At 45.3% G+C, this 13,283-nt stretch overlaps 1 protein-coding gene across 1 annotated transcript; it reads right to left on the bottom strand.

The window, feature by feature from the left end:
• Positions 1-8,857: 8,857 nt before the first annotated feature.
• Positions 8,858-12,419, bottom strand: AVPR1A (arginine vasopressin receptor 1A; the record flags this gene model as incomplete). Its single annotated transcript, XM_082480264.1, has 2 exons — positions 8,858-9,141; positions 11,402-12,419. 2 exons carry the CDS (start codon positions 12,417-12,419, stop codon positions 8,858-8,860), a joined length of 1,302 nt encoding a protein of 433 aa, XP_082336390.1.
• Between the last annotated feature and the right edge of the window lie 864 nt (positions 12,420-13,283).

A 13,283-nucleotide genomic window follows, 5' to 3' on the forward strand; every position in this document is an offset into this window, starting at 1 on the left:
AGGGAAGGTTGCTGACCAGAATTGTTGCTTCCTTTTTTCTTACAGTTCTTCTGCTTATGTTGAAAATGGTCATTGATGGCATCAGGTCCAAATCATTTTACACTGGTTATATTTGCAAAGTTTTTATAATTGTGCAGTTTCTTAGGAAAGCAGGACTTCCCACGCTGTACGTGGCAGAGATACCTAACATGCCACTCTCACTTTATTATTGCTTTTTTCTCCACACAATATTACCAAGAATTTTAGATGTTATCCATGCGTTTTTTCTCCAGTCTTAATTGTCTGTGTAATAGGATATATCTTTCTATGCTGTACATTGACCCTTAGGATTGTATTATCTGAGTATCTCGAGAGTTCTGCCTAATTAAGGATTTTCTCGCAAATCCACCTTTAAGCACATAGGAGATGAAACCTGAAAAGGTTCAGCATGCACAGATGGGACACATGGAGAGATTAGATGTAGAGATCATTCCCTCTTTGTAAGGCCACAGATCTCATCTGGGTGTGAGGAGGTAAATTGATCTCTAGGCTCATTTTGGTTTTGGTCTTCCTTGTGACATGACTAACAAAGGCACCCAGGTGGCAGAACCTTTGCAATATCAGCCACCTTTTGTTAGCTATTGGGATAGCATCATCAGCTCCATTCAAATCAATATGATGCTATTAGATGGTAACATTTTGTAGTTGCCCTAAAAGAAAGTAAAATCCTGAACTAGTAACGTGGAGGTCTCTACTGAGATGTGACAATAAAACCAATAGCACCTGGAGACAGCTATCTGCAGTACAAGTGTGCCAATTTGAGGCAGTTGTCTACCTGCCATTACAATCAACAGTCTTGTGGTCCCTATATCAATGGAGATAAGGGCAGCATTGTTCTGGTCAGATGTTGACATCCTCCCTATGATAATTCCCTGATAACTCCAAAAACCTAGCTCTGCTTTGGCTACAAAAATAAGCACTTGTGCTCAGACAGACACACCTGCACTGTAGGTACATTCATGCAGATTAATTCCACCTTTGCATCCTCCAGCTTTGAGTGCCTATATTGAGGCACTTGGGTCATAAATTTGGGAAGAAATGAGAATCTATTGTTTAATTACACTATGCCTCACACTGTGATTTCTGTCAGACAGAGGAGCAAGCATTAATGATAAATCTTATGTTGAAAGAGCAAGTCAAGCTGGAATTCTTCATGGTGCTTTGGATCATCTCATCTCCAGTACTGCATATTTAAAATACAGCTTTTCAGGGGAATTGCCAAAATAGATACAAAAACCCAAGAAAGAGAACAAAGGCAGAGCGCTTTCCTCATTTTCTTGGCTTATATTTAATTTAATAACATGTTGTTAACTGATAAGCTTCAAACCTATCAATTTAATAAGGAACATTGATAACCGTGTATCAGAGCTCAGGATTCTTAAGGGTCTGAACATCAGCTTCATGGTGAACTAGGTTATCAGAGATATATAACTTAATCCCTGCTCATTTCTTTTGAAAAAGACAAGTACAATTTGGTTTGGGAAATGAGATTATGTATACATAAAAGATACAAATGTATCTTTTCCTTTTGTTTACTAATTACTGCATATAATTCTTTTTTGCCCTGACTGCCCTCACTGCGTTTGGTGTACTGGAGATAATGGGACTCCAGAAGGACTGAAATCCACACGAATGCCCAAGTGTTTTACTGAACTCCATCCTTAGCTCGAGTGTCTCATATAACACTTGGAAGCCCTCCTTTGGTCCCATGGAAACACTGAAATGTCTCACGTTTAGAAAATACTGAGGTGACTATTTAATAATGTTTGCTCCTTCTCTGGAAGAGAATTATTTAGATTAAGTGTGTGGCAAATCAGCCTGAAGATTTGATCTCCTTGTTTTTCTGACCTCAGCCAATGGAGTGAGCTCCCCCCGAGGTGACCAACACCTGCAGTATTTCAGAGGATATATTTGCCTGTGGCTAGCCCAGCGTGCAGATGGCTACTGCATAACTCTGCCTGTTTTATAGTGAGCCTATTTGCTCAATATAGTGAGCACCTATTTGCTATCCAACTTTTTGTTACTTTTGATACTACTTTGTACAGTTAGTATTCTTACTTTGAAAAACTTTTGAGCAGTGCCTAAACAAGTTTCTCCTTTTGATAAGAATGCTACAACTTTAAATGCCTCCTAAGCCTTCAGGTTCTTCATCCGCTGCTCCTCACTTCCACAACATCTTCAAACAGAAGCTTTCTAAAATACTGGGAAGACTGTTGCCTTTTAGCTTGAAGATTTAGGCATCTATTATGACATTTAGCCTGACTTTATCACCTCTTTCCAAAAAGAGGATTGGTATTTAGTCTTTTTCCTTTCTCCTCCCTGAAAGCTCTGTGACTGCCCACATTTCCCACAGGACATGTCTGTATTGTGGGGGCCAAGACCCTGCAGGTCACATGTTGAATGCCTAATTTGAAGAGACTGTTGTCCTTTTTTAGACATAGCCTTGCAGCTAGCCATCTCAGCAGAGATACTTACTAGATTTTTAAGAGGTTTCATGTAGCTACAGATCCAGGAGACAAGGGGCTCCTTTTCTAAATACATAAAACATACCTTACAAATGCAAAATGCAGAGCATCTTGATATTTTCAAATCATCTTTGAGCTAAGACATGTTTTGTTTGCTCTATGAGTCACCAGTTCATCTCTTTCCCAATATTCACTGTGGGGTTTTTATTTGATAGGATCCACGTTCCTCCCTCCAAAAGGAGTTTAAAATTAATGTGTTTTAATGAAACCCTATCTACTCCTGTGGTCCCTGTCCCCATTCTTGCTGCAGCCGTCATTACCAGGGACAGGAAAGACTCTGGCAGTAGCAATCATGGCAGTAGCGGTGGAAGAGGCCACTCTGTCAGGCTCTGGTTGCCTATTCCTTATCTTCCAGAATGGGTTTCAATGCCCTGGAGAGCCAAGTGGTTTGGGGGATATGGTGTAGGGGAGAACTTTGTGGAGTAGGGTAGATGGTTGGACTCGATGATCCCAAGGGTCTCTTCCAACCTAGGCAATTCTGTGATTCTATTCTATGAAAGGGATAAAAGCTGATAGGCCATCTACAGGCTGCATTGCCAGTGTTTTGCTGGAAAAGGAATATTGAACTCATACGTAGCACTTCTTATCCATGTGTCCTATAAGAGGAAGATAAACATCATTACCCTGAAATACAGACGGATGACTCAGGAACCAGTAAACTAATTTGACCAGTACTAGATATGTGGCCACTGTTACTAAAAGGCACAATCCAGACCTCCGAGTGTCCTGCCAGAGCCTGAGCCCTTGTAAGAGGGAACAGACAACAGTGAACATGGGTCAACAGCGGCTCCCTACCTGTGCCTGCCAGCCGGGCTGGAGAGGAATGAGACAGGTGAACACAACAAGGAACAGCAAGGGCAGGATGGCTTCTGCAGTAAACTTTTGTCCACATGATGTCATTGCCCGGGATACTCATGCCCTGCAGGAGTAATCTTTCCTAGCCTGGTTCTAAGGCTCAGTGTTTGGGGTTTAGTTTTCCTGACTTAAACGGAAAACTCCTTGGTTCAAGGGTCACAGACAGGAATGATTCATGTCAAATAGGACAACACAGAAGAAACATATCCTAGCAAGTCATGCATAAGTCAAAATGGGATCCAAATCATGTTTGGTTGTTTTTTTTTTCTTAAATTCTGGTAAGCCTGTATTTTCTGATCACTGGCAGAAGTAAAGCTCATAAATCTGGTTAAGCAGGTCTCACAGGCCTACCACATTTGAACAGGAAAAATAAAATATTATAGTCCTAAGTATATAAAATACTGCCATGGAAGGAGGACTGTGATTTCAATAGCGCTTAGTCCTATTGCAGAGTAGGAGCACAATCAATTAAACAATAGGCAGTCATGAAATGGTAGTCCTTATTTCTTCAGTCAGAGACCTTCTGATTAAAGGTCTTAATTCCTTAAATCTTAATTCCTACTTATGCAATTGTTAATAGTGTTAACGGTTTATAGAAACCCATAATGAATCACAGCAATTCAAAACTGTTGTTGGGAATGACTTAATTTGGCATGAAATGAAAGGGAAGGGACTCTTGCATTTATTTCATCAGTAAAAGGAAAAAGCCTAAGCCAATGAAGAGGTGGGAAATTTGTATAAGACCTTTTACTGATCCTGACAATTTTTTCTGAAAACCATCCTTTGCTCACAGAGCACTGAGAAAGTGCAACGTCCCTAATCCTCCCTTCCTACCCACCCCCCTGAAAAAAGAAATTGGAAATGTGCAAAACATTGGAAATGTGCAAAAGATTCTTCTAATCTTCTCTGATTAGAAGAATGTTCACCTCTACCCAACGACATCTTGGTCCACCTGGAACTACGGAGACTTGCCCATCTCCTCACCATACAGCCGGGAAGAGAGGTTTGCCCTCCCAATGCTGCCTCGCAGCCTTGCTATTCAGAAACGGAGTAACCCAATGGACTGTGTCAGGAATTCAGCTAAAAATGTCCTTATGAAGACCTAAGGCTAATTTGCATGTAAACTGTTACTTCAAGCAAGTTTATACTAAGACATGGCAAATTACTGAGTGGTTGTACCAAAACAGCAACACAGCATTAATCCATTAATACAGTACCGATCCAGGACTTTCTGCAGGACTAGTCCCGGGAGAGGCAGACCCATGCTGGCTGGCTCTAACGAAGCTCAGCAGGGACTAGTCACGATTGTTGTTTGCTTGCTTTTTACATACCTGCACAAACTATTCTGCGTGACTTACATGACCGTCAACAGTTCCCTGCCTTTTTCCAGACTAGTTGGACCTACTCTAGTGTGAGGGACTGTTACCCAAACCAGCCAGGACTGCTCCGTGTGGAGCAGCCGTGATCTGTTCCCAGACCTTGAAACCTGTTCATTTATATACCCTATAATTCCTTTACCCAAGTAGCAAGTGCTACATTTTCCAGTAAAGCCTACTCCTAAAGAAAACCGCGGAAAACTGTCATGTAACAATAACTAAACCTCCAAACTAGTCTTTAAGCATGTTAACCCCTTGCTGCCTCCTCAGTCTTCCAATATCCTGTACAGAAGGGACCGTACAACTGAAACTCTTTGAACACTTTTTAGAGGAGGACATTCTATTTAATTAGTCCTTTCAGGAGGTGGGGAACTCAGTCTAGGGCAACTCCGTTAGAGCTTCCTCTACGCAGCAAGTAACCCTGTATTTCAGCAATAGCTCTGCTGTAAGATCTAGGTTCACTTCCCGGAGCTGGTCACCAGTACCTGCCCTGGGATGGCATCCAGCTGTGCAGCTCCTTTCCTTCTGCCCCGGTGTCCATATGCATGAATTGGAAAGGAGCATATGTGCACTTCAATAAGGTCCTTCGGTCTGGACAATTCGGAACTGGCCATAAGATTTGCTGCAGACGAAACCTTTCTCTCTGCAGGATTGGACACAGGAACTTGTGTGTTCTTGTAGACTTTGGTCTTGACAGGGTAATAGAGAAAAACACAACCCTTCTTTTTTTTCTGAGCCAACGGAATGTTTACCTACAAATTTTAAAATAAATGAATGAATAAAGAAGATTTTTGGAAACTTTTGTTTCTTATTTAAAAGAATAAAATTCTTTCCATCTTCTGTATCGTCATGTGCTTCACTTCTGCAATCTAACTGTCTTTAAAATGCTGCAATTCTAGTAACGCCAGCACAGAGTGCCAGCTCATCCATTCCATCGTGTTTTACATTAGAAGCTAAACATTTTGTTCCCCCAAATTAAAACAAAAATAGAACGTGAATAAGTGCTATGTTACATGTTTTAACAGTACTAGCACCATATAGTTCCTTCTTTGCACATTTCTTTCATGCGCTATGCGTAACAGAAAAACATTTTAGTTCTGTTCACTCCTTAAAGCTTTGCATGGAAAAAACTCATTAATATTAATGAAGAAATTTTACACTTCGTAAAAAATATAGAGTATCACCAAATATGTTTCTGGCCCTGCAAAATCTAGTCAAGCGAAAGAAACAAAATGCTTATCATCAAACAAATTTACAGGTTTATTAGAGCAAGTTTCCATGTTTTAAATGTGCAATAGTTTCACAACTTCTTGTTTCCTTCTGTTACTGTGCCCTCACGATAACCCAAAGCAGCTGTTAAAAAAAGCACATCTCCACAGATGAACAATTTAAAAATATGGGCTGTATCTTTCAATGTTACAATTATGTGAAAAAACAAAACTTGGTATTTACAAAAAATGCCTGGAATCCAAATACTGCTAAATAGTGTTATCAGTTTAATTACAGAAGCTGTAGAACACTCACAGTGTACATTTACACTGACAAGCCCCAAGTGGAAGCCTAGATTTTGGAACATCTTTGGAAGAAACTGAAAATTATAATTTTGAGTCTGTTCACTTTTTATATATATACATATTGGTCATTACCCAGCTTAGTTTTATAACCAACATTATTCTACATTTGTTTTTCGTCATCTTCTCTGTTTGAATATAAAGTGTAATAGAAAAATAACTCAATTCTGCAAACACGAAAATTCTGTTAGTACAGCTAATTGCTTTTTAATATGTATTTTATGTACAAAGAAAGTAGTAACACAAATAGAAAACTAGGCAGAGGACAGTGTACTCAACGGGAAGCATTTGTAATTTCAGTAATTGTGAATTACCTACTTGCAAAACATATGCAGTACATATAATGTGCACAAATACACACACACCCAGCACCACGGCATGCATTGTTTGGACTAAAATATAACTTTAGGTTCACAAACTTTCACCATAACTGGTGAGAGCTGTAGTCACCTCTGCATACTAAAGGTGGTCAAAAAGATGATCTGTTAAATATAAGCCATTCCACCATGCTGTCCTTTGGGTTCTACTGTTTTGGACAGCAACAACAAAACATTAGACCAGATTGCTCTCCTGAAGAGCAGAAAATGATAACACGAAATGTAGAGAGAGGACCTAAGATTTTCTTTAGTGACAGCAAAACCCAAATGTTTTTTTTTTTTTTGAGATATATTCTTTTCCCAATTCTTTGTCTGGAATAGTCTGTGGTAAGTCTGGGAGCTCCTAGAGTGGACGCCAGGTTGAATACGGACTCATGTGGCATCAAGCTCTATTAATTTCTGCTACTGTTATTGAGAGAGGCATGCAGCCGGCACCATCCTCAGTGAAAGTCACAGTTGTGACCCCATTTTTATTTTTTTTTCCTCAAGCAATTAGGAAAGTGATCATCCTTGTTTGGATGGTTTTGGTGGCAAAAAAAAAAAAAAAAGAAAAAAAAAAAAAGAGCAACCTGCTGCTAAGATTCCTCCTTGCAAAGGAGGACATATATTATGCAGCTGTGCACATGTCCCACTGCTCTAGAGAGCCAGCTGGGACTGCACCAGATGTTCCTGCGCGGTGCTGGGGGAACACCTGGATTTCAGGACCCAGAGAGCTCGGGAGCAGACAGGTAACTGTGCTACTCAAAGAGATCCTCAGGACTTTAAAACCACGGGAAAACCTATTCAAGGAGCTTCAAAACCCAATCTGCAGGTAAAAGGCAGACTCCACGGAAAGACATAACAGTATTATTTACAAGCTGCAGGAATTACATTTGACTCTGCATGCATTGTAGGGAAAACAAGCACACCTTGAATGCTTTATAATTAGTAAATGTGCTGTGATGACTTTTTATTGCAGTTTACTACCAATTTCAAAGCCCATATTGTCGCGATCTGACCAGAAAAAAAAAAAAAAAACAAACCACAAAAGAAAAAAACAACAACAACATTGTCAATTTTTATATGTTCCCAGAAGACTTGTGAGTTTTGTTCTCAGATCTGTGTCTTGGAATATACTGATTCTTCAGCTCTTACCAAATGGGCACATTCCCCTGAATTTATGGGGCTATTTGCTTGACAACCAAATGTGGCTTAATCCTGGATGTCTTAGTGAAGAAAAAAGAAAAGATGCAATTCTTACCCATAAAGCAAGTGGTTCTGGTAGTCACGATGAGTTCTCCTGGTGTATCTGTTTGTAACAGTGCTGAGCTAGTCATAGCTTATCATGCTTATTCAGCATGATATTTTTAAAAAAATAGTTTAAAAAAATCAATGTAAGTGCAACATCACCAAAAAAAAAAAAAAAAAAAGGCTGTATAACTTCCATCAATATGAAGGGAATAGGAAATGTCACCCTGAAAATGAAACCCCACAATACATGTACAGACATCGACAGCACTGAAGGATTTGCCTTCACAAGTGCTGTTAAATTTCATTAACTGAGTATTGCTAGACCTTTACAAGATAAAGCAATATGATCAATTAAATTCCCAATAACTCAGAGCCTGTCTAACCATGTTGCTTATCTGGACAGTCAGGACTTTCTCCCAACTCTTTTCTTTTTGTGCCCAAGACTAAATCGTGATCTCGCTCTTATCGTCATCTTTCCCTGTGGCTTCACTGAGCGATCATGAGAAGTTTTAGGCATTAACACTAGAGAGCGGAGTTACCCCAACATGTGCAACTCCACTATTTTTACAGCTCTAAACAACAAGCAAAGAATGCATTTCATATTTTCAAAACAAACAAAAAAATTAAAATAATAAATTCTATTTAGAAAAATAATTGTTTTATTGTTGTCACGCCTTCCTGATCAGTTGCCCAAGTCCTGAATACCTCTCATAAAATAATTTACACACCGCAGAATAGCAGCAACACGGCGCGTTTTGTCTTATGGCCATCTTAGTCATTCCTTGTTACCGTGGCTGGTGCCTTTGACCAGCGTAAAGTGCTGTGCCGTAACCTTCCCAAGCGCTGTCGGGGGGCTGCCAGCCCTGCCTGCCCCCGGGCCAGTCTCAGGTTGGGATGGGGATGAAGCTGGTCGATTTGGAGTGGGGCGACTCTCTCCAGGTGTTCAAGCTGTGGGTTGGGCTCCTGTTGTTGGTAAAAGAAGTCTGTCGCCTGCTGTTGCTGTTTGAATCTTCTTTACTCAGCGTTTGCTTTATTTTTTGGCAGCAAGGGAAGCTCTGTACGCAGTCTTGCAGGAGGTGCCCGCTGAAGAACATGTAGATCCACGGGTTACAGCAACTATTCAGACTGGCCAACAGCGCCGTGACGGTAGTCGCAGTGTTTTCAGAATCTGAGGAAGGAGGAAGAAAGCAGTTTAATCATCAAAAGAACATTTGCACTGTTCACACAATTGCTGCATTAACCGTTGGATTTTTTTTTTTTTCCCATTACTGAATAATTCTAGTTTTTAAAGTCGAGCAGCGGCATTTGAAAGGAATAATGAGGACAAAATCAGGAAAGTTCTGTGTGCAAGGCTGCCATTGAAGTCAAAGGGAATTTGAACAGACTTCAAAAAGCTGTGACAGAAGTTATGGGGCAACCCATCCAAAATAATTCTTTAGTCCCGTTTCCACTGATGTTTATCCATGTGTTGATAAGCTCATGCTTTAAATACTGAGCAGTTTTTATTCAGACTTTTGTTTTAAAAATTGGTTTCCCTGGGAGGCAATGGCAAAATGCCCACCAATTTCCCACTGCTTTCAATAATACTGAATTTTGCTGTATACATTTCCATGCTGAAAAGTGTTGAATGCTCAAGTAACTACTGGCTTGTGAATCAAATCTGGATTTCAGAGGTTGAGCAAATTTTACTTAAGGAAAAAATGGAAGTCAGCGCCGTGCCATAAAACAGTTATGGTCTTCTACCTTCAATATCTATTTAAATTTACATATATATTTAGTTTAACCAATTATTAGTGAGCTTTCTTTGTAAATATTGCATCTCCAAAGAGGTATAATTGCTGTGTTACACAGTTCCATAAGATTTAAAGAATCTCTTCAAACAAACCTGACAAATAGCCATCTGTTCAATTAGGCTTGCATTTCTTCTGAAGTAAAAATAAAATAAAATAAAATCTATTTGTCCACTGCAAGCCTTTATTTCTCTGTAGGGACCTGCATTTTAAGCTTGACTATAGTCCCATATTTGGGGCAATCAGTGATCTCACTACAATAAGTGATAATTTGGGGATATTAAAAAAAAATCAAGGAATCATGAATTCCAATATTTTGACTTGCTGCCGTCTCATTATGAGGAAACAGGGTATATGTTACTATGTTGCCTGTGATGCCCTATGTAACAACTTTGAAAGTGGCCAATTATTTTCTGCCAGATTTAACAGAAGGACAGGTATCTCCAAGGCACTAAACTGCCACTGTTTCATGAGAATTGGTGGCTGACTAAAGGAGCTACTCAGAGTTGACTGCCTTGTTGAGAGGAAGGGTTCCGGGTGTGCTCAGCCCCGTTACCAGAGAGCAGGGAATGCACATGCATGGCAGTTACAGGAAAAAAGGCTTAGTAAGTTCCCTACTTGTATAACTGCTTGTGTGTACGCTTCATAATAACACAAAAGGTTTCTAAAGTTCTATTAATCGGCAGCTTCCAATGGAAGAAAATGTTGCTGGTGAAGGGTCTAGAGCACAAGTCTTATGAGGAGCGGCTGAGGGAACAGTGATTGTTTTTACAACTACCTGAAAGGAGGTTGTAGTGAGGTGGGGGTCGGTCTCTTCTCCCAAGTAACAAGTGATAGGACAAGAGGAAATGGCCTCAAGTTGTGCCGGGGGGGGGGGGGGGAGGACGGGACGGGGGGAGGGGGGGGACGGGAGTTAGGATGGATATCAGGAAAAATTTCTTCACAGAAAGAGTTGTCAAGTGTTGAAAGAGGCTGCCCAGGGAACTGGTAGAATCACCATCCCTGGAAGTATTTAAAAGATGGGTAGATATGATGCTTAGTGACATGGTTTAGTGGTGGACTTGGCAGTGTTAGGTTAACGGTTGGACTTGATCTTAAAGGTCCCTTCAACCCAGACGATCCTATGATTCTATGGTTCAAACTATCTCAGCAAATATTTCAGTTCCCATCAGCTAATTTTGCTCAGGATGAGGACGCAGCGGCTGCTGCTCCTTTCCGGGGGCCCAGCTGCCATCGGCAGCCGCTCTGCTCCGGCTGCTCCCGGGACCGGTCGAGCCGAGCGCCGCTGCCTCCGCGCCGCAGCTCCCCGGCCCGGGGCCGCCCCGTCGGGGACTGCGAGCGGAGCCGTCGGGGCGGCCCCGAGGGCGGCGGCGGCCCCAGGGCTCGCTCACCTCGCCGCAAAACGGCGCCTGAGGGACGGAGGGTTTTTTTGCTTTAGCCTCTATTTCTTCCCCGGGGGCGAGACGGCGCAGGGAGGGAGAGTCCCGGTGCCGCTCTCAGCTCCCCATCTGCCCCAGGCTCGTCTCAGGGCTGCGCCCCCGGAGGACCCCAACAAGTGCCGGTGCGGCCGGAGGGAAAGCGGCGGCGTGCCCTTCCCGGTGCCCGCCGGGTCCCCGCGCCCCCCGCCCAGTCACCTACCGACCCAGGGGAAGCGCTGGTCCCAGACGGACCACATCTGGATGGTGAAGAAGGGCGCCCAGCAGACGACGTACGCCGAGACGATGACGAAGGTCATCTTGACGGTGCGGATCTTGGCGCGGGAGATGGTCTTGACGCTGCTGACACAAGGGGCGAGCAGCAGCCCCCGCCGCCCGCCGCCGCCCGCCCGCCGCCCGCCGCCCGCCGCCGCCGCCGCCTCCCCCGGGCGCGTCTTGCCCCGGACGTTGCGCCAGATGTGGTAGCAGATGAAGCCGTAGCAGGTGACGAGGATGAGGACGGGGGCGACGAAGATGCCGCCGGTGATCCAGGTGATGTAGGCGCGGGGCCCCCAGGGCATGATGAAGTGCGCCCAGCAGTCGTAGACCTGCGAGCCGCGCTCCACCTCGCTGAGGGAGAAGATGAAGTACTGCGGGGTGCTGAGCAGCAGGCTGAGCGCCCAGGCCGCCGCGATCATCCCGTAGGAGCGCTTGGTGGGCTGCTGCAGCGTCTTCAGCGGGTGGCAGACGGCGATGTAGCGGTCGGCGGTCATGGCCACCAGCATGTACGCCGAGGCGAACATGCCGAAGACCTGCAGGTGCTTGACGACGCGGCAGAGCCCGTCGGGGCCGTGGAAGCGGTGGGTCACCTCCCAGCAGAGCTGGGGCAGCACCTGGAAGAAGGCCACCACCAGGTCGGCCAGGCTGAGGTGGCGGATGAAGAGGTGCATGCGGGACGCCTTGCGGGGGGTGCGCCGCAGGGCCAGCAGCACGCTGCCGTTGCCCACCACCGCCACGGCGAAGGTGACGGCCAGCACGGCGATCTCCAGCTTCGCCAGCTCTTCGTCCCGCCCGAAGGGGTCCCAGCCGCCCAGGCTGCCGTTGGGCGACCCCGACCACACCTCGGGGCTGGGGCTGCTGCCGCCGCCGCCGCCGCCGCCGGGCTCCGCCGCCCGCCACCGGCTGCCGTTCCCGGGCGAGGGAGCCGCCCGGGGGGACCCGGCGCCGCCGGCGAGGCGCATGGAGGGGGCTGCGCGGCGGAGCCCGGCCCGGCCCGGCCCCCGCACTCCCGCTCGGCCGCCGCTGCCCGCCGCCTTCCCGCTCCGGCGGCGCGGAGCGGCGGGGCCGGGTGCCTTTATCCCCCGCCGCGGGAGGCGAGGCGAGGCGAGGGGGGAGCTCCGTGCCAGTGGCTGCCCAGCGCCTGACGCCAGCCCCCTCCTTCCCCGGCTGCCGCCGCCGCCCCGTCCGCGCCCGCCTTCCCCTTCCCTCCCCCCCCCCCCCCGTCCGCCGGTCCCGCCGAGGGAGCGCGGCCACTCCGCCCGGAAAAGCGCTGCTCCGAGGGGAAACGCGGGGGACCCCTTCCCTGCCACCACGGAGCCCCGCGGGTCGGGGAAGGGACGAGGGGCCGCTGGAACAGCTGTTCTGGCCGCAGCGTTTCGCCTGGGAGAGGTCCCTCACGGCCACTCGGAGCTAAAAAGTTAAAATTCAAGATTATCAATTAAAAAGTTTAATTGAGAATAAAGATTTGCTGTAACCACGCAGGGTGGATGGAGCTCTGTCAGTATGGGTCTACGCAGCCCCGAGCCCGCTTCCACCCGCGGCCAAGGGGCTGGCGGATAAGAAGCGCAGCTTTGGCTCTAAGAGAAATCCCATGGGGGCCTTTGGCATTTCACCATCGCACTGGGATTAAATAAACTCCAGCAAAGTGAATTCTTATTAGAAGAATTGCATGGACTTGGAAAGCAACTCACTAAACCTAGTGTTTTTAAAGGTTTCAGGATTTCGGCTGAGATAATATCATCCAGAGTTTAGCATATAGGTCTAAAAATCACGTTTCTGCGAGTACAATTTAAATTTCTTCATCTCCTTGAGAGTTCCTGGCAGTG

Source organism: Vanellus vanellus, assembly GCF_965231255.1.
Source record: "Vanellus vanellus genome assembly, chromosome: 1".
Lineage (NCBI taxonomy): Eukaryota > Metazoa > Chordata > Aves > Charadriiformes > Charadriidae > Vanellus > Vanellus vanellus.